Here is a 27,357-nt window from a genome sequence, read left to right on the forward strand (position 1 = left end):
CTGCAAACGAATGCTAAACGTACAAAGAGTATGAAAACTATGAATGCTCAAATTAAGTGTAACATGCTGTGTGCCGTTACTGGTTTGAAATGATCAACTGGCTCATACTGAATAGGTTGCAACAGGGCCACAATTATTTTATTTTATTTTGTTTTTTATAAATCAGGCGACTAAGGGGGCTTTCAGGGATCAACCGTTAGATGTTCTTCCAAAACAACAGTTGCTGAATTCTCACTCATATAGCAGTTATTGTCACTTTCTTCTGACTACTCATCTGAATTTGATGAACCCAAGTCATCCACAATCTGCAGAAAATCTTCTTTTTTCAGAGAATTTCTTTTAAAGAGATCAACAACCAATGTTCAATGTCATGCTGTAAGGAAAATAAATGCCTCCAGTGCAAATGATTCCATTTATCTCACAGCCTTTGCAGGCATCTAGTAAATAAAACCAAACAATACATTCTGGAGGAATTTTCTCAACATTTGGCCTTGTACTCCTTGATATCAGTGTTTGTCGAAAGAGTTAAATAGAGTCTGCTGGTCCAAGTAATTAAGAAATTTCTGATCAGAGGTCTCAAGCAAGATGAGGTTTACTTTTGTTGAAAGAGGTAAAGACAGCTGGCAAAATGTTTTTTAATCATTGGTGTTGGGATTTTCAATATTTTTATCAATAGTATGTACATTCTAATAAAGGATGCAGAAGAGGTTGGATGATGTGGAGATAGTGAATCAGGAAGTGCAATGGATTAGCAAGGAGGAAGTAAGGGCAGCTATGAAGAGGATGAAGAATGGAAAGGCTGTTGATGCAGATGACATACCTGTGAATGCATGGAGGTGTTTAGGAGAGATGGCAGTGGAGTTTTTAACCAGATTGTTTAATGGAATCTTGGAAAGTGACAGGATGCCTGAGGAGTGGAGAAGTGTACTGGTACCGATTTTTAAGAATAAGGGGGGTGTGCTAACTACAGGGGGATAAACTGATGAGCCACAGCATGAAGCTATGGGAAAGAGTAGTGGAAGCTAGGTTAAGAAGTGAAGTGATGATTAGTGAGCAGCAGTATGGTTTCATGCCAAGAAAGAGCACCACAGATTTGATGTTTGCTCTGAGGATGTTGATGGAGAAATATAAAGAAGGCCAGAAGGAGTTGCATTGCATCTTTGTGGACCTGGAGAAAGCATATGACAGGGTGCTCAGAGAGGAGTTGTGGTATTGTATGAGGAAGTCGGGAGTGGCAGAGAAGTACATAAGAGTTGTACAGGATATGTACGAGGGAAGTGTGACAGTGGTGAGGTCTGCGGTAGGAGTGATGGATGCATTCAAGGTGGAGGTGGGATCACATCAGGGATCGGCTCTGAGCCATTTCTTATTTGCAATGGTGATGGACAGGTTGACAGATGAGATTAGACAGGAGTCCCCATGGACTATGAAGTTTGCTGATGACATTGTGATCTGTAGCGATAGCAGGGAGCAGGTTGAGGAGACCCTGGAGATATGTTGCCTCAGTAGAAGTAAATTTATGCATATTTCAGATTGTATATCTGTGAACAGATTTTACATCTGCTCATGACTGCCCATAGTGTGTGAGTAAGCTAAAATTACAGCTGCTTATATTTAAAATATTTTGCAGGTGCATTTAAAACATAATTTTCAAATATATTAAAACTATAACACCCATTGCAATAATAGTTGGCAATCAGCAACTTTAAGCTTAGACCCTTTTATCAATAAAGATAAAATACTAGGCTATACAAATAGTTTGAAGGCCAATAAACCAGGCCTCTGTGTAACAAAGAACTCAGGATAGTATCCTCTAATACTTTTGGAGGTATTTTGTATGTAGTTATTTACTTTTCTGCAAATTAAAATTAAAGCATTTCTGTTTAACTTCTTGTTCAGTTCTTATGATAGACAACACTAAATGAATGGCATCTGTTTCATCCTTCCAAGGTTATGATTTAGTTATTCTGCTATTCTGCTACTGATGCTGGAAAATAAACCTCTTTTTCTCCACCTCAGCTAAAATAACATTAAACTCTGCATCTGAAAAGTTTTTATTTTATTCTTCCTTTGGAACTTTTTTTGTTTTCATATTAATCACCACCTCCTTGTACACTATAACAATAAACTGGGTGTGGAATTATGCTGATTAACTAACAATGTGAACACACTGGTCATTTCATTGGGATTCATCAACCTATGCAGGAGTAAGGTTTTAGTAGCACCAATACACTGAGATTTACAAATGTTTCATAATTGAGAGCCAGTGTGCCAATATTGCATCAGGGCACTGACACTAACTGTATCTTCTTGTTCACCTGTAGCATTGAAAGGCCACCCAAGGATGATGCCTAGCTCCGCCCTCAAGGTTCAGAGTTGACTTTGCCCCTTCTGGTACCAACAATATAAAATGGGGCTGCCTAAGGAATGTGATGTGACTGTTTGACCCGCTCGAGAGGAGGACACAGCTCTAACTCCCTAGCTAACACTAATTCTAATAAACAAAGCTGTTAAGAGCTGTATTTACATTCATTTTTGCCGCTGTATGGCTGTATTTGTTTCTTGGAATTAAATGAGGCAAACCAACATTTTCCCTGCCTGTGTTAGTTACACAAACAATAGAATGAAAGTAACTAAGATAATGTTAATAGCAGATTTTGATGGACACACACCAGGCAAAATTCTTCCATGCACCCACAGTGCTTTTATGCTATACATGTAATACAGGGATAAGGTGAAGGGTTACATTTCGTGAAGCCTGCATTGGCAACAGATTAGTTTTCTGGTATAAAATATTTGCAGCAATAGAGGAAGCAGTTACAAGATAAATATTTGGCTCAGTTTTTAATTGGCCTTCATAATAACATAAATGTAGTAAAAATTAGTGTAATTTATGTAGATATTCTAAAATGACTAGGCAGAAGGTCATCTTTAGTCACTTAACACATTAGCAGCCAGATGAACACTGAATTAATTAAATTTACACCCCACAGGTACTGTAATAATACAGTACAATAATAGTTCAACCTTCAAACTACTATTATTATCTTATTAGGCCGACACCTTTATTCAAAGCATCCTACAACATTTGAGATACAACTGGGTACATTTCTCTTGTTTTTCAATTGGAAAACAGGCAGTTGAAGTGACTTGCTCCTGGACACACAGGGTCAGTAGCAGAATTTGAATCCACAACCTCAGGATTTGACGTCCAAAGTCTTAACCACTACAATACAGTCTCCAACAAGTGGAGAGGTCCACAAGGAAAGTACAATCTCACTACTGCGGATGGGTCACATGTCGTTCAAAACTTTGCTGTGCTTCAGTTTAGATTTACAAGTACGAATTTCAAAATGGCTAATAATAGTTTTGTTAGAGAATTTAAATTCTTTAGAATGCTAAGTTTCTAAAGGTTCTAGTTTAAAAAGAAATTTGTGTATAGTTCAAATCACTTTGTCACATAATCAATAAAGTGTTTTTCACAAATACTGCCTTAGGACAGGTCATATCTACTGACAATATTGGAAGGTGTCATGACTGCTGAGATATGCTCATTAAGGAAATATCCTGTTGGTTATTATTAAGAAGGAGAGAGAACTTCTTACACTTCTTATGGGCAAAAACAGAATAGTCAGGGCCAGGCTAAACATTTTTATCAAGGGGACTGTGTTCAATTGCAAAATGAAAAGGAATGGACAATACTTGAAGGTAGGACAAAACTAGAAAACAAATTACCTAGAAAACAAATTGCAAAAGAAAGTAATGCATGGAGCTGCAGGAAGAGAAGAAAGAAGGAAGTGTAAGGCATTAAATATGTCAGCAGAGAGAACCTGGTCAGGATATTAGTACTGTTCTCTCTCTTTTTTTTCTCTGATGAAGAGATCTGGACTATCCATAGAAATTTATAAATAGATTTTAAATTGATGATACCCGGCTGTTTTTGCAAACTCAGGTACTGGCTTCTCTGAACTGCCATTTAGATATGTTGGAAACTTGGGAAAAGTCACAGGGTTAATGGAGAGAATCTGAAGGCTACCCTACATCTACAACACCTGAAAATGTAAGAAACTCTGAGGAACCTAAAATGGGGATCTTGGCACAACTCAGACTGAATGTGTCTGGGTCATACCTGAGCAGACCCTTGTAAAAGTGCAAAAACAGTGCTTCTTTATTAAAGTGGCAAATCAAAATGAATAGAACATAATCAAAAGGGAAAAAAGATTCCTAAACAAAATCACCGCAGTGTCTACAATCTTAAAGAACACTGTCTTGATGACACTTACAAATAAAGAAGCAAAAAAATCATTTTCAAAAGCAATTCCTCTTTATTTTCCTAGTATCAAAGAAAGAAGTATACACACGACTATTTACACAGAAACAGTAAATGTGCACATTGTCCCCCCAAGTAAACCTATTCTTACTCTGCTCTAGGACTATCTCTACTGAATTACTCCTCCAGAAGTTTGCTGTCTGAATGACCACAGCAGAAAGACCACATAGAGCTCCCAACCACCTGGACTTACAAGGCCATGAGATTGTCGTGCTTAACCCCAACCAACGCCTCATCATTCCCCTCCAATGGGGCACTAAGTCATTGTGCCCCATTGGCCATACACCATGCTTATCTTCCTGGAACTCTCTTCATAAATAAGTTCCTACTTGTGCTCACATGTGTGGCACGTCTGTCCAGTGGAGGAGGTGCTTTCTCTCTCTTACTCTTTTCCCTCTCTCAGGTAAGTAATTTTAATTCTTTATTATTAATTCAAACAGGTGTTTTACCTCCATTCCGACCAACATCGAGCTCATTCCTGCTCTTTCCTACAGTGTCACAATAAAATGTGGGCTTTTGTCCTCATCTACCCTGAGTTTGGGTCATGAAGTGCTCCATGACCCAGCGTGTCTTAATGCTTGACCCAAGAAGCAATGACTTACCAGAGTCTATCAAGATGCACATCCCGTTCTGCCTAAAGATAACTGGCTTTCTCTTTATAACTATTTAGATTTTAAAATGGCTATAAATAGTTATACTTTAAATATACAGTTGATTTCCAGTGACACAACCCATCACAGTTTTATATTAAATAATAGCTATATCTTAATTGAGGACCCATGTTACAAAATTCAGAACTGGCCTGACTCCTTATAATTAAGAATGTTTGATCGCTTTTGATACGATGAATGAACTGCCACCTGTCACCTCATGTTGAGTCATGTTGCATTGAGGTATTGTGGGATTTTGGGTGTTGTGGAGAACTGTCTTAAACATCTTATGCTATTTTAATGCTGGATGATTTCATCAACATCTACTGTGAGCTATGAAATCCTGATTAATGTTTATATTTCTCCCTCTGTGAAAGGTCTATATGCCGGGGTATACTCAACACTCAAATGTTGTGTGGTCATCCTAGTAGTTCATAGAGCTGAGATGGACCAACAGTGAGTGAGTGACACAACAACAGGATCAGAGTTGTCAAAAGTGAAAAATGTGCAAGTTCATTCATTACAATAACAACCATCACTAAGCAAAACAGGCAGTCTTAAAGAAATAGTCTTCAGAAGAATAATAAATAAATAAAACACCTTGAAACAAATTGGAGAAACAGAGGTTCCCAGACTGTCCACAGAGGAACAGACTTTCAGCAATATTCCCAGGCACTTAATCCATGAGGTGAGCCCTGTTGCAGTCATCGCTGCTTACCAGATGAATACAATTATTGATATAATGCTCATTTTATTACTCCATCCTCACACCCCAGTTCCACTCATCAACCTTCCACCTTCTCTGCTCTGATTCAGCAGCCTATACTTTGTCCTGACATGGACCCCTGGGTGCTCTCTCTCCAGTTAGTACTCACAGAGCCCTCCTTAGCCCTTAGAGTTGTGAGGGCAACACTCTGCAGAGGAGGGAAGGAGAAATAATTGGTGATTTATTATTCATTTATTGTATTATTGTGGCTTACATCTGGAGAGGACTGTGGGAAGTGCCTTGGGAGAGAATAAAAAGCCTTTATTTTATCATAATAACATGTGGTGTATTGCTGGATCTGTGCTTTGGGGCTATCTGGTGCCCTGTTGTGGTCACATTGTTTTGAGAGGACTGGGACAGGGCTGGATTTTGGGGTCAGACTGGATGTTGGTGATATGTCAACATAGTTATTTCTAAGGTTGATGCCTCTGTTTTCTAGATGCTGGCAGCCTGATGAACATTGACTTTAAAAATGGGTTTCTCAGGAACTGATTTTTTTCTTCTTAAGTGAGGAGAGGGGCCCTGAACACCTCACTGAATTAAGACACAATCATTAAGACATCTGCTCACAGTGAATGTCACTGTTTCAAGTAGCAGTTTACTTGGTTATATTTTAGTTATTGCAATACAAGTCACACACAAATAGAATTTAGCAAGAATTATTTTAATTTTGTAAGAATTTCTTTTGATTATATATTAAATGGAATGGCAACACAGTGGTAGCGCTGCTGCCTCACATCTAGGAGACCAGTGTTTGGGTCCTTGGTGCTTTCTTCGTAAAGACATGGGTTAGGTAGATTGTTAAAGCTAAATTAATCCCTGATGGATGTGTGTCTGTGAGAGTGTGTTCACCCTGTGATGAGCTAGTGGCCTGTCTGGTGCCCAGTGGTTGCTGGGATAAGCTCCAGCTTCCCTTCAGTCCTGCTATGGATAAGTAGGTTTTGAAAAGGAATGGATGGATAGACGGATGGAAGGATATAAAATGTGGTGAGATCCTACATTCACTTGTACACAAGTATAATTAATTCCTTAAAAGTTCTGCTTGACTAGTTTGCTCATTGGAAAATGTTCCTTTTACTTGAGCAACTTTTCAGAAAAGTATCTTTATTTTTACTCAAGTTTGGCTGTTGAGTACTTTATAAAGAACTGAGTATCTGTCTGCATGCTGTGAAACGGCTGCAGTTTCAATAAAACATCTCTTTAATTATTACTGAGCTATTCAGACTGATGGGTGTCTGTCTCTTTTGTTTCTTGCTTTGAATTGTAGCATTGCTAAGAAATGCCATAATACCAGAGCTTCCTTTGCTACAATAATACTCACCAAATGTTGTTTTATTCTATCAACTTGATGTAAAAAAATCTGTTTTTTTGCAATGATCAGATGTTTCATGTAATGCAAATTGGTGATTCTTTGGTTATCCAAATTAACAGGTTTCTTTGGAAAAAGAGAGAAAAAAGGCAATATTCAGCAATTCTTCAAGCGTGTTCTTGCTTTTCACTTTTTTTTCTAACGGTTCACCTGCTCATACATAAACATTTTCAGTAATAGAATGAAAGGTGTATGATTTTGTTAGCTTGAATAAGTGTCAAACTTGCATTTAAAGGCAGCCTGTGCATATAACGTGATGCAACACCCCTCTTTGAAGGACTTTTAAGAATTTAATGACCTAATATGAGTAAGTTGAGTTGGTTACATAAAAGGAAGACTAGACGTAGCGTTTCTATATTATTTTTATTGATAGGCATCTCAATCTGCTTGTCTGGTGTTTTTCTAGTGCCAGTCTTTTTAATACTTGTCTGCTCATTTTGGTGCTTTTTGTGTATATTTTTTATTAATGAAGTAGTCTTGTTAATTTCTTTATTTTTATGTGTACTTATTTTTTATTAAGTAGTTTTCTGTTTTTCAATTATTTTGTGGTTTTGTGTTATAGTAATATCTTTAAACTAGTTGTTATCCATGTCAGTTATATGTTGAACCTAAGGGGGCAGAGCCACCTAACACTGCAGCTGTGGCGACAACCCTCAGCTTTTATTAAGGATAGCAAAATACCCGCGCATCGCAGCGGAGAAGTAGTGTGTTAAAGAAGTAATGAAAAAGAAAAGGAAGAGAGGCCTCAGCTAAGTGCTAAGGCTTTAGCTTTTCTGCTCCTATTTCTTACTTGTAAGTTCTCATCTTTGGTTCTTTCGGAGTTTTGGAAATGTTGGCTCTGTTCTTGGTTTATGGTTTACTCATGATATTTGGGGTAATTTGCTCTGAGTTTGTTTCTTATACAGGTTATTGTTGATTCTTTAAATACTTTTTAAAGATATCAGCTTGCAGTTTATAGGCTGCCTACTGCTAGTCAGTCAGTGTCCAACCCACTATATCCTAACACAGGGTCACAGGGGTCTGCTGTAGTCAATCCCAGCCGGCACAGGGTGCAAGGCAGGAACAAATCCCCGGGCAGGGCACCAACCCACCACAGGGCACACACACCCACACACCAACCACACACTAGGGATAATTTAGGATCGCCAATGCACTTAACCTGCATGTCTTTGCACTGTGGGAGGAAACCCATGCAGACACGGGGAGAACATGCAAACTCCATGCAGGGAGGACCCGGTAAGTCAGTGGTTCTCAACCTGTGGGGTGGGCCCCCGCTAGGGGGGGTGTGAAGTAACAAAAAGGGGGTCGCAAAGATGTGAAAAAAAGAAAACAAGAATCAAAAATATATAAAAAAAACATCTGTTGAAACCAAAACAAATTAACTTAAACTACATTGTGATACTAGAACAATAAATATAGAGCTAGATAAATGTCGATAAAAGTTAAGTAGGTATAATAAAATATGCATCTACATTTCAAAATAATGTTAGGGGGGCACAATTAAAACTGTTATGAAAACTACTTAAAGGTTGAGAAACGCTGCGGTAAGTGAACCCAGGTCTCCTTACTGCGAGGCAGCAGAACTACCACTGCGCCACCATGCAACCCTCTACTGCTAGTGTATGTGAGAAATATAAATTAACTAGCAGAATACCCGCGCTTCGCAGCGGAGAAGTAGTGTGTTAAAGAAGGTACGAAAAAGAAAAGGAAAAATTTGAAAAACAACGTAACTTGATTGTTAATGTAATTGTTTTGTCATTGATATGAGTGTTGTTCTCATATCTATAAAAATATATATATATATGTTGTTTTCATATCTATCTATATATATATCTCTATCTATCTATCTATATATATATATATATATATATATATATATATATATACAGCTTGGCAGCGGAGAAGTAGTGTGTTAAAGAAGGAAAGAGAAAGAAAAGGAAACATTTTGAAAATAACGTAACATGATTGTCAATGTAATTGTTTTGTCACTGTTATGAGTGTCGCTGTGATATATATATATATATATATATATAGCAAAATACCAGGCCAGCATGCGATGTCATGTGTTAAAGAAGTTATGAAAAGAAAAGGAAACATTTTAAAAATAATGTAACATGATTGTCAAAGTAATTGTTTTGTGTATTTGGCGGCAGCGTCACAAAGTTTTTTTTGTCTAGCTGCATCAGAAAATGTACCACAACGTCTGACATGCCTCCTTTTTAGTGTTTTCTCACAGCTTGGATTGCTGCTGTCATATATATATATACACACACACACACACACAAACACACACACACACACATACATACATATATATACACATACATATCTTCATATCTACATATCTATATACATATCTACATATACACACATATATATATATATATATATATATATATATATATATATATATATATATATATATATATATACATACCTATCTAGGTGTATAGCTTTGGTCACTGAGTGCAAGGGAAAAATAATAAAATATAGTCTATAAGTTATTAAACAGTAAAACATTAACGTTTTAAGAAGTACAGGTACATTGAGCACTACTGGAGTGGTTTCAGGTAAACTACATTTTAAAGACTGTGTAACACAACAGGTAAGTAACTAACAGCAGCTAAAATGTATATGGATCATCTCTCGGTAGTTGATCCCTTTTGAAAGGCGCTACACGACGGCTGTGGTATAGAAATTACATTTTCTATGTGAGCGTTCAAATTTGTGCCTCTGGTAATGTGCCTTACCGGCATTTAAAGAAAATTAGTTTTGTGTCCTCTGCAGTGTTAAGAGAGAAAGGCTTTGGTTTGGGATAAAAGGAAAAAAGGTGTAAAGAAAGGAAAGTTGCCTTTTTCTTTTATATAGTATAGAGAGATGTGTTCGCTGGCGTTATGATCGCCTTGTGTAGACTGGTGAGACGACCCCGCCATTAATCGGCTGTGATGGCACTGTCAGTCCTCCACTCGTGTGCGTGTTTTCATAATCCGAGGTGAGGACCTCATAATGTATACGTGCAAAAGAAAGTGTGAATCGCCTTAATATTATTTTGCCGTGGTGTAGAAAAGGGGTCCGTGTTTGCACTTGTCTGGGCTATAGCGCAGGGGAGGATGAAAAAATTAAAAGTGCTCACTTTGACTTAAAGCAGAAGCGCAGTCAGCGTCTCAAAGGCCGGCACAGCTATGCGCGCTGGCTGCTCGACTTTTGCTGGGCAGGAGACCCAGTTTTGCAGACACGTTCATGATATCAAAAGTCTCAGCGCTCTTTGGAGGTCATTCATATATTATATATATAGCAAAATCCCCTCGCGTCTAGAAGAGAAGTAGTGTGTTAAAGAAGTAATGAAAAGAAAAGGAAACATTTTAATAATAACGTAACATGATTGACATTGTCATGAGTGTTGCTGTCATATATATGCCTGCCTAAATAAGTCACCCTCGCTTTGCTCTTACTTTATTTACCGTTCATTTAATCATGGCTATTGGCGGAAAAATTATAAAATGGAAGGAGGATGGCTTTACCAAAACAATTATTGATGGCGAATCGATTATTCATAAAGCTTGAATTGGTGATGTTTTTCTGTGTTAACCTCATATTTTTCAGACTTCTTCTCAAACTAAGGTGGTGCGAGGGTAAAATGAATCGGGATGCTGATCAATGTAATCGGTGTACCAGGAAATCATGCATTGACAAAAGCTCCCTTTGCTTGTAATGCAAAGTGTGATTAAATGCATTATTTTTTAAGCGTTATGGAGCACATGCATCGAAGCTTCTCAGCTGTGCTTGTGCTAAGAAAAGGACAGATTTTAAAAATAACGTAACACGATTGTCAATGTGACCTTTTGTAAGTAGTGTCTGGAGGATTCAGTGTGGAGAAACTCTATAGAGACAGCGTGTGTATTAACTTGTGGATTTTTCTGTGAGTATTTGGTGGCAGTCTGACAAAGTTGCTTCGAAGACGGCATTAGCTGAGCTCAGCTCAGACCGAAATTAGATGAATGGGAGGGGAGATGATGACGTGACTCCCCCACCCGCCTTAACTGTCAATCCCCCACAAACACAGTCTCTCGGAATTTGCATAAGCACACCCCTTCACCTACAATTTTAACTTAGTTATAAAGTGATCAAAACTCTCGTTTATATCCTGCGTCCTCTCATTAAACTTGTATCCCGCATTACCTGTGGGCATGTGAAACGCCAGCGGTAGCCTGTCTATGAACTTAGTTTAAAGTTTAGGTTTACACCTTGCTTTCTTTCCGAGGCAGCAACACTCATGAATATGGTAGTATATGTCACTCGCTCGCTTCTTATTGTTTTTCGCTGCGTTCTCAATTATATAATGCATGTTTTCTTAAGCGCTTTTTGCAGGTCTTCCTGGTTTTCTACGCACTGCGTTGACAATCAGTTCACGTGATTACGTTGGAGGCGTGATGATGTCACACGAAACTCCGCCCTTCCAGCTCAACTCCATTACAGTTAATGGAGAAAAATACCTTCCAGTTATGACCATTAGGCGTAGAATTTCGAAATGAAACCTGCCCAACTTTTGTAAGTAAGCTGTAAGGAATGAGCCTGCCAAATTTCAGCCTTCTACCTACACGGGAAGTTGGAGAATTAGTGATGAGTGAGTGAGTGAGTGAGTGAGTGAGTGAGTGAGTGAGTGAGTGAGTGAGTGAGTGAGTGAGTGAGTGAGTGAGTGAGTGAGTGAGGGCTTTGCCTTTTATTAGTATAGATATGGGGCCTATGATGCTACACCTCACTCTGAGCTATTTTTAAGAATTTCATAACCTGATATGAGTAAGGTGAGTTGGTAACATAAAAGGAAGACTAGCCCAACATGTAGTCTAAAACAAGCAAACTCCTTAACATGAACTCACAAAACCAAAATATCTGTACATTTCGAACAATGTGAATGTAAAATAAGAGGCAGCAATAGGTCAGAAGTATTTGATTTCTAGGGTTTCTAGAATATTTGTTTTATTTTCTACAAAAAGTAAGCCTCTTCTTTGTATTATTAATGTCCAAAGAAGAAGCAGACATGGCCCCACACTTATATAACAATACAGTAGCTCTCATGACATTACATGTTGATCAGCGAGTGCATATGCTTAGCAATAGCTCACAGCCATCTCTCAATGAAGTAATTTATACCTTGATAGCATTGACTCCCAAAATAAATTTAAACAAATAATCTAATGTAATCTCTCTATTATAATAAAAAAAATACCTGGGACGAGATGAGACTTTTTAGCCTGGGAAGAGATGTGACTTTTTCAGAGAGATACTTTCATGTCCCATGAGATGAGACTTTGTGCCAAGAGATTTAACCACCCCCGGGGCCAAAAATAAAAGACAAAGAGTAGATGACAAAGTAGAACGTCATAAAGAATTTAAAAACGTTGGCGCGATACAGATGCAGAGAAAGTTAGTGATAATGAAAGTATTAAAATTCGAAAGTCTCAAAAAAATGATAGTAAAGATCGCTTTAGCACAAACAAACAGAATTTATTTCTCAGTGAAATAATAGAACAGCAAAAAGAGATTGAATATATTGTTTGGATTTAAACTTTAAGTCGGAGACTTGTAGATTGTCTAATTCGTGTTGCCATCAGGGAAAAGTAGTGTTTCTTCCCAATGAAGAGGCATATTCCCAAGAATTAAAAGATTTGTTGTTTGGTGAAAGTGAAATCCACATACGTGAGCGGCCGAGACACAAAGTGGCCTGGGGGGTTGGAGAGTGAAGCAAGCAGGGGCAAAGAACCTAGTAATCTATAAATGAAAAATGAAAGAAATTATTGAGAAACAGTGTTTAACTGTCAAACAGACCCACATACATTAGTATATTCACACATCATTACATTACATTTCGGAAAGCAGCTAGCTGGGATTGATTTCTTAGTGCTTATTATTGTGTATAAAACTAATATTGTTTTTCTTTTTTGATGATTTTTTTCAAGTAAAGGTGATTATTTAGGGATTGACATAAACATACAAGAAGCAGCAAAAAGGCATTGAAAACGTTGGGACCACTGCTCAAAGGCAACTCCAGAATCTGCACAGACACCTTTATGCTGAGGGCTGTCTTTGGTGCCAAATGCTCCTACACCTCTGAGCCCCTTCCCACATTTAATTTTCTGCAAGGGTCTGAAAACAATACTAAGGACTCAAGTTCTACCCACTCCTGGACTGGGGAACATTGCTCCCATCTGCATTTCACACAAATCTTCTCCTGGTCTTGTAATCTATGGGTTCCTAAATACTACTAAAGAAACTAGTGTCCCATCTTTGTGATTTCACCGTAGCTCCAGCATGGCAGTGAATAATTTAATTGCCAGACCCGGTTGTTCTTTCATTACTTTGTATGGCCCTGTGCTGTTTGTCATATAGACTGCTACCTGCTTTTGCAATTAAGGAAGAATGGCGAATATGCAGGAAAAATGAGGAGGCTTTAGAAAATGCACTCAAAACTAATATTATAGAAGAAAAGTGCTTTCATGATTTTCTACTAGTGCTACTATAATAAAACTGAAAGGATGCATAATAAAAGATGAAATGGGTGACATCAAGACAAACAATGCACATAAATCCTATTGAAAATTTAAGAGCTTTTGTTACTGCCCTCTCAATTAACAGATCAAGCAAATGCTTTAAACAGATTAAATTACTTACTTAATTACAAAAGATGCAAACATCTGCTTCCCTGCCTATGTAGGCTGCAGGTTTTCCCTTTGTTATCTTGGAATTAGGGAAGGAAAAGCTTTGACCTTCTCTTTTCTTATCTGCCTTCATTTAACAAAGGCAACTGGAAATGGCTTTGGAGGTTCTAGGAGGTAAATTAAGATGATTATACGCTCATAGTTAGCACACGTGTTTAAATAAGTCTCAATATGATTATAATCCAGATGTGCTTTAAGTTTTTCTTTTCATCTATACTAATGCTATCTGCTGATGTACATTTTGCACATTGGCTTTTTCACAAAAAGTCATATAACTGTCTAATTTTGTCACATTTCTACATGAACTTCTAGAAAGTTCAGTTTCCAGCTGAATGCAATTACAAATTCAAGGAATGTACCTTAAACCACAGCCTTAGCCTTTCTATGTTATTTCTATCCATAGACATCTTGATTTGTCTGTTTGATGTTTTCCCTGTGTCAGTCCATTGCAGGGTACGCTCATATGTTGTGGATTTACCAGAGTTTCATCCATGGCCTTAGTCTTTTTAATACTTGTCTGCTCATTTTGTTTCTTTCTCTGTATACATATTTTTTTTTATTAATGAGGTAGTCCTGTTAAAATATTTCTTTTATGTTAATTTTTCATTAAGTAGTTTTCTGTTGTTCAATTATTTTGTGATTTTGTATATTTATTAATATCTTTTAACTAGTTGTTGTCCTTGTCAGTTACATATTGAACCTAAAGGGGCAGAGCCACCGAGCACTGCTGCGATAGGCATCACCCTCAGCTTTTAACAAGGATTGAGACGCCTTGCTCAGTGCTGAAGCATTAGCTTTTCTTCTCTTATTTTTGGACTCTTTATTTGTAAGTTCTCCTCTTTGGTTCTGTTGAGTTTTTGAACGTTTTTGCTCTGTTCTTCCTTTATGGTTTAGTCATGATTTTTGAGGTTTTTTGCGTTGGGTTTGTTTTTTGAATATTTGTAATAAACTCTTTACTCTTATGGAGCATAGTTTTTGCTATTTGGCCAGGGTGGTATGCAACTACAGTAATCCCTCGCTATATCGCGCTTTGACTTTCGCGGTTTCACTCTATCATGATTTTAAATGTAAGCACATCTAAACATATATCACAGATTTTTCACTGGTTCACGCTTTCTGCGGACAATGGGTCTTTTAATTTAGGTTACATGCTTCCTCAGTTTGATTGCCCAGTTGATTTCATACAAGGGACGCTATTGGCGGATGGCTTAGAAGCTACCCAATCAGAGCATGTATTGCATATTAACTAAAACTCCTCAATGCTATAAGATATGCTTCCCGCGCTGTGCTTGTTTGCTTCTCTCTATCTTTCTCGCTCTCTCTGCCTGACGGAGGGGGTGTGAGCAGAGGGGCTGTTTGCACAGAGGACACGGACGCTCCTCTACAAAATGCCGCTTTATCGCGGTGCTTCTGTATACTTAAAAGCATGTATTGATTTTTTGATTGTTTGCTTTTCTTTGCGCTCTCTCTGACATTCTCTGCTCCTGACACGCTCCTTTATGATGGCGCTCCTTTGAAGATAAGATATGTTTGCTTTCTTTTAATTGTGAGAAAGAACTGTCATCTCTGTCTTGTCATGGAGCACAGTTTAAACGTTTGACTAAAGGGTGTTATTTCATGTCTAGAGGGCTCTAATAATGTTAACAGGGTGGGAGAGTTTATAAGGGCTTAAAATATATAAAAATAACCATACAAACATATGGTTTCTACTTCGCGGATTTTCACCTATCGCGGGGGGGTCTGGAACGCAACCCCCGCGATCGAGGAGGGATTACTGTATAGGCGAGATGATGTTAATAGTAATAGCAACCAGGGGATAGATTTTAAATAAACCTAAGGGTTGTTGCTACAAAATCTGTACTTCTTTCTTTTAAGTTAATCAAGAACACTAGTAAGGGCTGAATAAAACAAAGAGTTGCACCAACAATTAAGGTTTCTATTTATAACATCTATAATCTCAGTTACCAGGAAGTACGTGGCACTGACCTTTACACCACTGTGCAAATAACACTATGTTTCACACATTTACAGTACTTGAGCTTATCAACACCCTAGAAACAGCAACATAATATAAATAATGACATCTCATGAGCATGCAATGGTAAAAACGAAGACGAAAAAAACTCATCGATGAAATCTTTTCAGTGACGAAAATGGAATGAAAACTAAGTAAAAATGTGCCTTTAATGACGAAAATTAGAATGAATGCTTTCAAATTCATTGTTGACGAAAACTAAGCAAAGCGAAAATGTTACAGACAGACGACTGGATGGTGAACGATGCGAAGACCCTTGCACATCACTATTACACATGACATTACACAACAAATAACAAGCATGAATGCAGTGGTGCAATTTAAAAAATTTGTAAACACGCTTGTAATTGAATAATGCTAAGTTTGAACGCCATCAGGAATTCATCACGTCAGCCAGAATTCTGCTCCAACCCGCTCTGCTATTTCGGCCAACATGATTCTCGGGCAAAAAAGTGGTCAGACATATGGACTAACTTTATTTGCAACACTTAAAAAAGTCAAACTCCATGTAAACCATGTGGAATGAAGCTCACAGGAAAGAACACGAGAAACCTGAAGGGTTGTCTAGAGGTGTGCCATCCTGAGATTCACGCCAAAGTATGTAATGTTATCTAGGCCTGACAACAATGCTGTTTGTTACCTCTGGCTCTCGTTTACCCATCTAATACAAATGTTATTGCCAGTTTTATCTCCTTATGAGTTACTTAAGAAACAGATTGGTGCAGCTTTGAGAGCGCGATTAGATGCGCACAGCCGCAGATGTAAGTTGTAACTGTTTAGCTTGTAGTGTCACACATTTGTTACAGCAGATGAAATGATGTGAGATTAATCGCTTTTAATACAGTCTCCTACACAGTCCAGATAAAAGAACAGAAGCTTCGCAATCATTCCTTGATTATACTGAGCACACCTACACCTGTGGATACAGTTCAGAGTTGCGGGTGAAACCACCTTGCACGTCTCCAGATACACATACAGGGACAATGGCAGTGACAACAACAGTCGTAGCAATTAATCATTGAGACAAATTTCAAACAAAATGGCTATTTGGCTTGTCTACATCACTGATGAAATGCAGCTGCTCCATTTGTTAATGCTAACATAAAATGTATTTAAGATTTCACTCCTTGGGCTGCTTGAAGTACATCTCCCAATTAATGCAATATGTACATTTACAGGACAGCAAAACAGAAACACTTCATTGCTAATGACCTGAAGACACTAAATTTGCATTATTTGTTTGGTTTTTGAGGGCAAACTAATATTTATGAGCATAATCCCTAAAATTACAATAACATAGTAAAAGCACATTTGTCTTTTATTGGAATGTGTGACGGAACGGGGCTGTCAGCAAGCCCCAGACACCAAACATGAACACACCAAGATTCCCAGGTTCAAATAATGTGGTTTATTCCACACAGTAACTCCATAGAAGCACAAGCACAAATCACAGGTTCTCTCTCTCCCCCTCTATAATACTTCTCTTCTTATCACCGCACTGTCTCCCTTCAGTGAAGAGTTGCTCTACGTCGCCCCTGCTCCGACTCACCTGAATAAAGGAATGTGGTCCCTTTTATTACAGACCCAGGAGTACTTCCAGTGCCAGTACTTCCAGATCATACGGAAGTCCCATAAATTGGAGAGCACATCTATCGACAGCTCCCCCTTGCGGCACCCATGGTGCACAGCTGGGCTGTGTTGCCGAACTACATCTCTCAACATCTCTTCTGGGTCTGGCTTCTTCCTCTATTCCTGGCTGGGATGCCCATCTGCCTGCTTGGAGCCTAATATCCGGGTAAGGAACCATCCCCTTTTTTGGTTGGGATGCCCATCCAACCCATGTGGCACTGACAAGTGATACATTAGAGAATGTAGTACAGTCTCTCAGGAATGATTAATTAACTAAAGGTAACTTTTGTAATTGTGGATTTACACACAGACTAAGCAATAACAAAGTCTGATCACTCATGTCAGGCACTTTGGAAACAGCACAGCAAAAACTCTTATACAAGAGTTCTGAAATACTGGAGAAAATATATCATGTGAAAAATATGACTCGCCCATTAAATGTTACTCTTTAGTGAGTTTTTTTAACAAACTAATTAGCTAAATATAAATTTTACAATACAAATGTTGCAGACCTAATTATGTTATTCTCTGACACACCAGATTTTAAAAGTATTTGTTATAGAAACAGCTTTTTCTTTAATGTAAGTATCCTAAATTTTTTTGGAATTCACTAATTCAACAGTACAGATATAATAATGATTTAGTTTTTATTTTGAGTAATATTTTAAACAGTCTTTTTCAAGTGCTGGAGAAAAAATATCAGAGAATAAATTTAAAATGTGCACATGGTCATATAAATCAGATAGTCCATGATGATCTCATTCATTATAAACCTGATGCTGAAATGAAATGTGTGTTGCCTTGTCCTACCTTTTTTGGTAAAATTTTACAGAAGCATAACTAAAGAATGCTGAAGGCCAGAAAACAATGATGACAGACTAGAGCTGCCATTATCTAACCAAGAGCTTTTGGAGTAAATCTATTCTACACCAACTCTTCATTTTATGTTCAATAATCATTACATGTGGTTTGCTTCCTTAGTGTACATGTTAGTATAATAGTTTAAAGGTACAGTATATTCTGTGTATATTCATATGTTAAATAAGATATCCATTTGATTTTGACTGTTTGGCTAATTTACTTTTACTTTTATTCGAAACTCAATTTACTTTTTCTTGACTAAAATGAATGTCTTTTTTGTGGACTAAAACTAGACTAAAACTAACAATAATTAAATGACTAAAATATGAATAAAACTAAAATTCAATTTGGTCAGAAGAATAAAACTAAACAAAAATGTTATTGTCAAAATTAACACTGACTGCCAGTCCCACCCTCTGGCTGTTTGCTGCAGCCAGGTGTTATGTGGGTGTCTACTTGGCCTGGTCCAGTCACTCAGGTCCTCAACGCCATCGGGGAGTCGTGCCACATGGCCGTAGGGCCATAATTGATGCTCCTTCGCAATACAGGCAACATGTCTCATTCGGGACACTGTGAGCAACTGCTTGTTTGACACAATGTCAAACAAACAGTAAACAAGGATTCTCTGAAGAGACACAGTATTGTCTCAAGTCACTAGATATTGTCCATGTCTTGTAACCATGTAGCAAACTGAAAGCACCAGGACTTTAAAGACTTGGACCTTCATCCTTTTGAAGAGATATCAGAAGCACCATACACCCCTTTCTAATGACCTCATGAACCCCCATGCTCTCCCAATCTGTATACTGACTTCATAAGAAGAGCCACAAGAGACATGAATGTCGCTGCCAAGATAAGTAAATCTCTTGACATGGTCAACACTCTCTCCACAGACAGACATCCTGCCTATGGCTGTGTCCAAGGGGTCATTAAAGGTCTGGATCTTGATTTTTATCCAGGTCATTCACAAGTTCAGACACTCAGACTCTTCACAGTCTCTCAAGAGCCTCGATCAGAGCCTTTATTGACTCTGCAAAGATCACAGCATCATCGGCAAAGTCAAGATCATCAGCAAAGTCAAGATCAGCAAATCTTTCTTCATCAACAGATGTCTCACAGCCACTGGACCCAACAACTCCACCCAACACCCAGTGCATGCAAGCATTGAACAGAAGAGGAGCAAAAACACACCGCTGTCGAACCCTAGAATCAACTGGTAAAAACACAGAGGTCCTATTGCCGCTCTGCACAGCACTCAAAGTACCAGTGTACAGGCTTGCAATGACATCCAACAACTTCAGGAGGATCCTGGAAAGTCTCAGGCGGTCCCACAGGACAGCTTGTTCAACTGAGTCGGGCGCTTTACAAAAATTGACAAAGGCTGCAAAGAAACTCTGCAAATATTTACGTTTGTGCTCAATGAGAAACCTGAGAGCCAGGATGTGGTTGATGGTAGACTTCTTAGAAATAAAAGCAGACTGCTCCAGTCGCTGACTGCTCCTATCGAGAATGACCCTAGCAAGGACCTTACCCGGTACCAAGAGCAGTTTTATCCCCACCCTGCATTGCCACAATTCAGACGATCACTCTTCCCTTTCCAGATAGGGACAACAAGTTCTATTTTCCAGTCTCCCAAATTAAAGCAAATATTTCTTGCAATGCCAGGAGGACAGCTTACCACCAGCCTGGAGAAGTTCACCCCAGATACCACAGATCCCTGAAGCCTTCCCAACCCTCAGCTGGTTCACCACCTGTACCATTTCAGTGAGATTGTGTGGTTCAGGGTCAGCCTCAAGAATCATGGACCCAGATATATCCAACGTCCTAGCCAGAGGATCAGCTTTTAACAGATTCTCAAAGCAGCCACCTCAGCAGGTCACAACTGCAGCGTCATATGTAAGGACTGTTCTTCACTCACCTAATTCAGATGTGCGTAATGCTTCGAACCCACTGTAAGCAGAACGTGGTCACTAGACCATAGATGATGCGTCACTTGCTCACAGATTCATCTTTATCTGCCTTCTCAGTTCTTGGTACAGACCGGAGTTGCCTTCAAGCCATGTGCTGCAACTCCTGTCGATTATATCCCATGCAAGATGAAACACCCCCCTCTGGGAACATCGGCAACACCAACACAACCCCTCAGCAGTCTTCAGAATCTTGTCATGGAAAGTCCCCCACATCACATTAGGATCGGCAGTTTCACCCAAGTCTGCTAGTTGCTCACATAAACTGCATGCAGACTCATTAGAAACAGCCTGATCTTGGAGTCTGGACAGGTCTAGCCTCATTCTCCTATTTAGTGGTTGCCTACTGACCTAAATTGGATCTTCAGAGTAGCAACAACAAATATGTGGTTGGATTCACAAACTGGGCACTTCTATAGTCCATGTAGTTCTTTAGGAGCCTCCAGCATCTGCCCACAAGGATGTGATTCACTACACCACCCATATTGAAGTACCAAGTCCAACGATGCAGCTCAATGCACTGGAACCAGGATTCAGCGACTCTCAACCCCTGAAGTTAAGAAACATGGAGCCAGTTTCACCACGGTTGCTGGACCCATGGGGACCGTCGCAATCCTCATAGCCAGTCCTTTCAGTGCCAGTGGTGGCACTGAAGTCACCCATAACCAAATAAGTGTCACCTCGCGGGGACCCATCAACTGCAGAGCAAAGTTGCAAATAGAATGTCTCCTTCACCAAGATACCAGTCACCACAATTGGAGCATACACCAAGACTACAGATAAGAAAGCAACCAGAGAGTGCCTTAACCTGAGTCTCATAATACACTGATTTAAAGGAGTGACATTGGACACCATTGGAAAGAGCCAATCCACCACCACAACAGCTACTCCCTGAGTATGACAGCAATCAGAGCAACCAAACCAGTTAAAGGTGTACCCAGCTACAGAGATTTGGCCAGTTCCAGGTCTGTGCACTTCAGAGAGTCCATCCATCCATCCATTCTCTTCCGCTTATCCGAGGTCGGGTCGCGGGGGCAGCAGCTTGAGCAGAGAGGCCCAAACTTCCCTCTCCCTGGCCACTTCTTCTAGCTTTTCCGGGATAATCCGAAGGCATTCCCAGGCCAGCCGGGAGACATAGTCCCTCCAGCGTGTCCTGGGTCTTCCCCGGGCCTCCTCCCGGTAGGACGTGCCAGGAACACCTCACCAGGGAGGCATCCAGGAGGCATCCTGATCAGATGCCCGAGCCACCTCATCTGACTCCTCTCTACTCTGAGCCCCTCCCGGATGACTGAGCTTCTCACCCTATCATTAAGGGAAAGCCAAGACACCCTGCGGAGGAAACTCATTTCAGCCGCTTGTATTCGCGATCTTGTTCTTTCGGTTACTACCCATAGCTCATGACCATAGGTGAGGGTAGGAACATAGATCGACTGGTAAATTGAGAGCTTTGCCTTATGGCTCAGCACCTTTTTCACCACTACAGACCGCACTGATCTGCCTGTGGATCTCACGCTCCATTCTTCCCTCACTCGTGAACAAGACCCCAAGATACTTGAACTCCTCCACTTGGGGCAGGATGTCTACCCCAACCCTGAGAGGGCAATCCACCCTTTTCCGGCTGAGGACCATGGTCTCGGATTTGGAGGTGCTGATTTCCATTACAGCTGCTTCACACTCAGCTGCGAACCGATTCAGAGAGAGCTGAAGATCACGGCCTGATGAAGCAAACAGGACAACATCATCTGCAAAAAGCAGTGATCCAATCCTGAGTCCACCAAACCAGACCCCTTCAACATCCTGGCTGCGCCTTGAAATTCTGTAAAATCTATAAAACGTCAGAGAGTTCTGCCACTGAAATTCAGAGTTTACAAAATTCCTCCAACAACAGAAGATGGTTGTTAAGCCGGAGAGTCAAGACTTTCCACGCCCCTACCTGGATGGGACAATTCATATTAGGGCCCAAGTGCTGCTGTACAGCAGGCAACACCTCAGCAATAACACCAGCTCCAATCACTAACAGGTCTAACCCCATTGGCTTTCCATTGGTTTCGTTTCTTCTGGGGATGAACCTCCCATGGGCTTTCCCCCATCCTTTTCATAATGGGAGCAGCCTTCCTGTGGGCAGCTGCAGCAGAGCAGAAAGGAGTCTTGCCTGCCATTTAAGAAGACGAATCATTATGTCATAATGGCATGCCTGTGCAATGGTCAGACCACATTCTTTAAATTGATGGGAACCTTGCATTCCATCCATCCATTATCCAACCTAATATATCCTAACTACAGGGTCACGGTCCGCTGGAGCCAATCCCAGCCAACACAGGGTGCAAGGCATGAAACAAACCCCGGGCAGGGTGCCAGCCCACCGCAGGGCACACAAACACAACCACACACCAAGCACACACTAGGGACAATTTAGGATTGCCAATACACCTAACCTGCATGTCTTTGAACTGTGGGAGGAAACCGGAGCACCCGAAGGAAACCCATACAGACACGGGGAGAACATGCAAACTCCACACAGGGAGGACCCGGGAGGTGAACCCAGGTCTCCTAACTATGAGGCAGCAGCACTATCCACTGCGTCAATCTGCTGCCCGGAACCTTGTATTATATAATGTAAATGTATATGATTTTGTTTATGTATATGTATATGTACTTTAGTTGATTAACTGGAAATAAATTAATATATGCATTGTAGAAGCAAAGCTCTTGAAATTTGCCTCTGTCTCTTGCATTGTCATTCATCACAGCTTAACAGTATTATTCCAAGACTGGCTATATATTCAGCTCTCCATTTTTTAACAGTGCTTTATCTTAAATCAATTGTAGTATGGGTGCATATTCATGAAGTAAAATAGACTGCTTAATTCAAATAGGCAAACATGTCCATATAAAATGAAATCAAGCCTCTGATTAATAAAAGTGATTTCATTTAAAAGTGATCAAAATATATCTTCATTACAGCAGTAATAAAAAGCAACAGCTCAGCATTGGATATTTATACAAAGCGTCATCGGGTGAAGTGGGTGAAGTCCAAAAAATCATTTACAGATAGAAAGTGGCTAAATTATTTTAAAAACCTGTTTTGTTATCTGCAGAGCCAAATAAATGAAATAGTATCCAATTAGTGGCTTCCTGATTTAAAAACTATATGCTCCAGCTGTTTGACTAAAACATACTGTAAAAGTGTCTGGAACGTGTTTATAATCTGGGCAGATCCCAACACACAGAAGACACCAGATATTTGCCAAAGTGTTGAAAATCCTTGGCTTGTTACATTGCAGAACAAGATAACCAAGTCATCTTATCAAAGAAGAAAAGAAGATAAAAGAAAAAAATAATTTTTATTTAGGTCCTCTAACATAAGTGGCCTTGACCACCTTAGGTCAAGATTTTCAGCCTAATAGAAAAATATTTCTCTCTCCCTCCTTTTATTATATAATTATATCAAAGTTCATGATTTTTACTTTATAAAAATGACAATCCTCTTCAAATTTCCTGTTAGGAGCAGCCAGGTGACCAGGTCATGGCTAGAAGTGTTACAGCTGTTTAACTGGGTAACCACAAGTGAGTCAATTAACTTGTCTCATAATATGTGTAACTGCATGTAGATACAGTACAGTATATACTTTAACTGATTGTCTGAAAATAAAAATTGATGTATGTACCTATCTGAAATGCAGCTACTAGAATTTGCGCCTATTTTTTTGTATTGTATTTCATCACAGTTTTACAGTATTTCTATTATGTCTGACTAAAAATGCATTATATTATAAAAATTGCATTTTAATGCATTACTGTATATCCCATTGCTTTATCTCACGTATAAACAATGCAGTGTACTGTATGTGCACACTTATATTCATTGAGGCAGTTTGTCCTTTACATACTCAAAAATTCATGTGGACAGAAGCTGCCACTTATGGTTCATGGCTGCAATTCGAAATGTTCTTGCAGACTGGCTCTGCTGACCAGCGGGCACCTGAACCACCAAAATCCATCGCTGTAATAGTCTAAAAACAGGCAGCTAGCGTAAGCTATTAAAATGTTTATAAGAGACAGACTAATAACACAGTGCATGACTAGTCATTGTCATTTTCTTAAAAACAAACAAAAATTGTGGCGGCATGGTGGCGCAGTGGTAGCGCTGCTGCCTCGCAGTTAGGAGACCTGGGTTCGATTCCCTGCGTGGAGTTTGCATTTTCTCCCTGTGTCTGTGTGTGTTTCCTCCCACAATCCAAAGACATGCCGGTTAGGTGGATTGGCAATTCTAAATTGGCCCTAGTGTGTGTTTGTGTGTGTCCTGTGGTAGGTTGGCACCCTGCCCAGGATTGGTCCCTGCCTTGTGCCCTGTGTTGGCTGGGATTGGCTCCAGCAGACCCCCGTGACCCTGTATTTGGATTCAGCAGGTTAGAAAATGGATGGATGGATGGACAAACAAAAATTGTATGCATGTCACACCTTTCTATTTCAAATGCTATACCGTCACTTTATGTCATAGAAGTAGATTGAAGCTGTATGCATATGTTTGTTACAGTTGGTTACACAGGATGTTTAAGTGACTTGCACACAATATGTCAAAAGAATAAGTTGCACCAGCTCAATACAGTCCAATACTTTACACTGGTCAATGTGCAGCACCTCTTCTTCAAGAAGTAATTCATTATTTCTAAATGTCCATATTAGAAAAGGTTCGACAGGAGGAAGACTTAAAATCCACACTCTCTTTAGTTCATGTTTTTGAAATCCTCCTTCAACACAACCCCTTAGCAGCAACACAGATGGGAAGACCAGGACAACATCTTCATCATCAGCTTGTCCCTTTGTCTTCTGCTACACCAATTTATGCCATATCAACTTATTTAGAGCTGAATGTTATGAGTTTGCAACTTATGTATCACTCTGCTCAGAAAACAGGCCCAGAATGCATACCCACATTCACAAATATAAAATAAACAGAGAAGAATATTTTCACAAACCATCTGCTTCTGCAGAACATGTGGTACAAACTCTCATGACAGCACATTAATTCTTATTTTATTTTTCTTTTAATCGACACTATTCTGTTTGGAAGTAATAATTCTCATGCAGACCTGAAACCTTGAAGCGACTGATTACATGCTGCAAGTTATAAAGGTGGAAGGCTCTTCACTCAAATAAAAAACAACTTTGGATCAAACCCTTAATTGTAAAAGTTTAAAAACAAGCTTTCACAAATTGGTTTAATTTTTTTTTACTCTCCAATATACTTTAAACAAACATGATGGGTTCTAACACAACCCTTAGCAGCCACATTAATGAAAAAAATGAGCGTTTAAATTCAGGCTTGATAATTATGTCTGCATAGTGGAAAAACAGGAGCTTCTGCACCCTGGAGCTGAAGAAGACACATTTTTCTTTCCCAAGAAAAGAAAATGAAAAAGTGAGAACTGCCCTGGCCTGGCATCTGCCAGTTGTTTATAAGCATTTTTGACTTAGCAGAAGCAGTGCAATTAACAGAAAAGTGCACTTATTTTATACTCTTATAAGTTCTGAATTTGGAAAGTTATTGTGTAAAGAAAAACACTTCTCAGAAGTCATTGCTATCAGAGAGTAAAATGTAAAAGGACAAAATGTGCCTGCTTAAGTTACAGCACAGATAGGCAGATATTTTCAATGCCACTTTCAAAATGCCAGGTTTGGGTTATCACATCTCCTTCACTTTTTGAATATCTATATAAAAATAAGACATGTCCTGTATAAATCAAATCACTTTTAAATTATTGTAGCGGAAATGACATGTGGACTTTTATACTTTTCAGGTTATTACAAGATTGATCTTAACAATATGTTTGTAATCATTTTTAGATCTTCTCACCAGGCTTTCTTTGATTCTTTTTATTTTTATTGTAGTGTAATTTAAGCCAATCTGTTCCTAATTTAGACAGTTAGTTGCAGAGTTTGCAGCTGTCACTTTTGTCCTTTTGCTAAGAGTCAGTCGTAATGAAGCCAATAATCTACATACCTGTACCGGTACTTACATGAGCATTGTGTTTTGGGGAATGTGCCTTGGCATCTCGGTCACCTTGCTGCCCATGCAGGAGAAGGTTCTCATTGTCCCATTCACAGAACACATGTGGCATTCGGTGTAGGTTGCCCAAGCGAGAAGAAGCAGGTAAATCCAACGTGCCTGCATAGTGTGCTTCTTAAAGAGACTCCAAGTCACTCTTCTGCAGCTCTCTTTTGTTAGTTCATTAACAGATTGTCATGAAGATCGCGTAGAGCAGCCTCCTTCCTCTTTCTCCCTCCGTCTCGTTCTCTGTACAGATTTCAGATTTACACAGTTAACATGTCATTGCATTAAAAATGAATATTTTTTTGTGAAAGTAACAGACAATTGTTCAAGCAAAACGAGCTACGATTTGTTCAGCAGCCAGAATGAACTTGTTTAGGAAATGCATATCGGAGACCTTGGAAAAAGAAGCATACTGATAAAAAGGAAAAATGCTTTTTTTTTTTTTACTTTTTCTCTCTCAGTGATGTAGTCACAGGTCTTTAAATGTGCAGCTGACTTCCTGTATTTTTTAATGAGCCAATGATACCATATTCAAAACTAGGCTACCTTCTTCTCTCGCTGGAGTAATTTATCTGTAGCTGTTCTGCCCTCTGTTTTCTAAATTTAGTTTAGAAATACACCAAGTAACACAAAGTAACAGCCAGAATAAAGAGAAACTTCAAACAGTAACTTTAATGCCTTACCTTCCATTTAACTCTATTGTCTCTGCAATATATTTTCTGTTCATGGATCTGCATTTAAAGCAGAGGTTTTCACCCTTTATAACTTCTTTTTTTTTTTTTTGGCAACAACCTTATCTAGAGTCTGTCCTTGGTCCTTTGACAAGCTACTACAGGAACTAGACAACAATCAAAATTGGAAATATTCAGCCAGGAACACAGAAGAACTCATGCAGGGCTAGCTGGAGGATCACAAGTATATTCCAAGTATTTCAGTGTTTGCTTAAGCTAACAGCCGGATCCTGCATGTCTTTCTCTCC

At 39.2% G+C, this 27,357-nt stretch overlaps 1 protein-coding gene across 3 annotated transcripts in view; it reads right to left on the reverse strand.

Annotated features, from left to right (window-relative positions):
• fshr (follicle stimulating hormone receptor) overlaps positions 1-27,132 on the reverse strand; it is a 163,999-nt gene extending 136,867 nt beyond the window's left edge. Inside the window, exons 1-2 of one of the 3 annotated variants that reach the window (XM_039738684.1) lie at positions 27,062-27,132; positions 26,344-26,621 (exon numbers count right to left, since the gene is read on the reverse strand). In XM_039738684.1, the coding sequence (XP_039594618.1) occupies positions 26,344-26,498 (155 nt within the window). In that variant the 5' untranslated portion in view covers positions 26,499-26,621; positions 27,062-27,132. Of the gene's footprint in view, positions 1-26,327; positions 26,765-27,061 lie in introns of those variants that run through there. The other 2 variants (XM_039738683.1, XM_039738685.1) reach the window with 2 other exon arrangements.
• Between the last annotated feature and the right edge of the window lie 225 nt (positions 27,133-27,357).

The sequence above is a fragment of the Polypterus senegalus genome, chromosome 16, assembly GCF_016835505.1.
Source record: "Polypterus senegalus isolate Bchr_013 chromosome 16, ASM1683550v1, whole genome shotgun sequence".
Classification (NCBI taxonomy): domain Eukaryota; kingdom Metazoa; phylum Chordata; class Cladistia; order Polypteriformes; family Polypteridae; genus Polypterus; species Polypterus senegalus.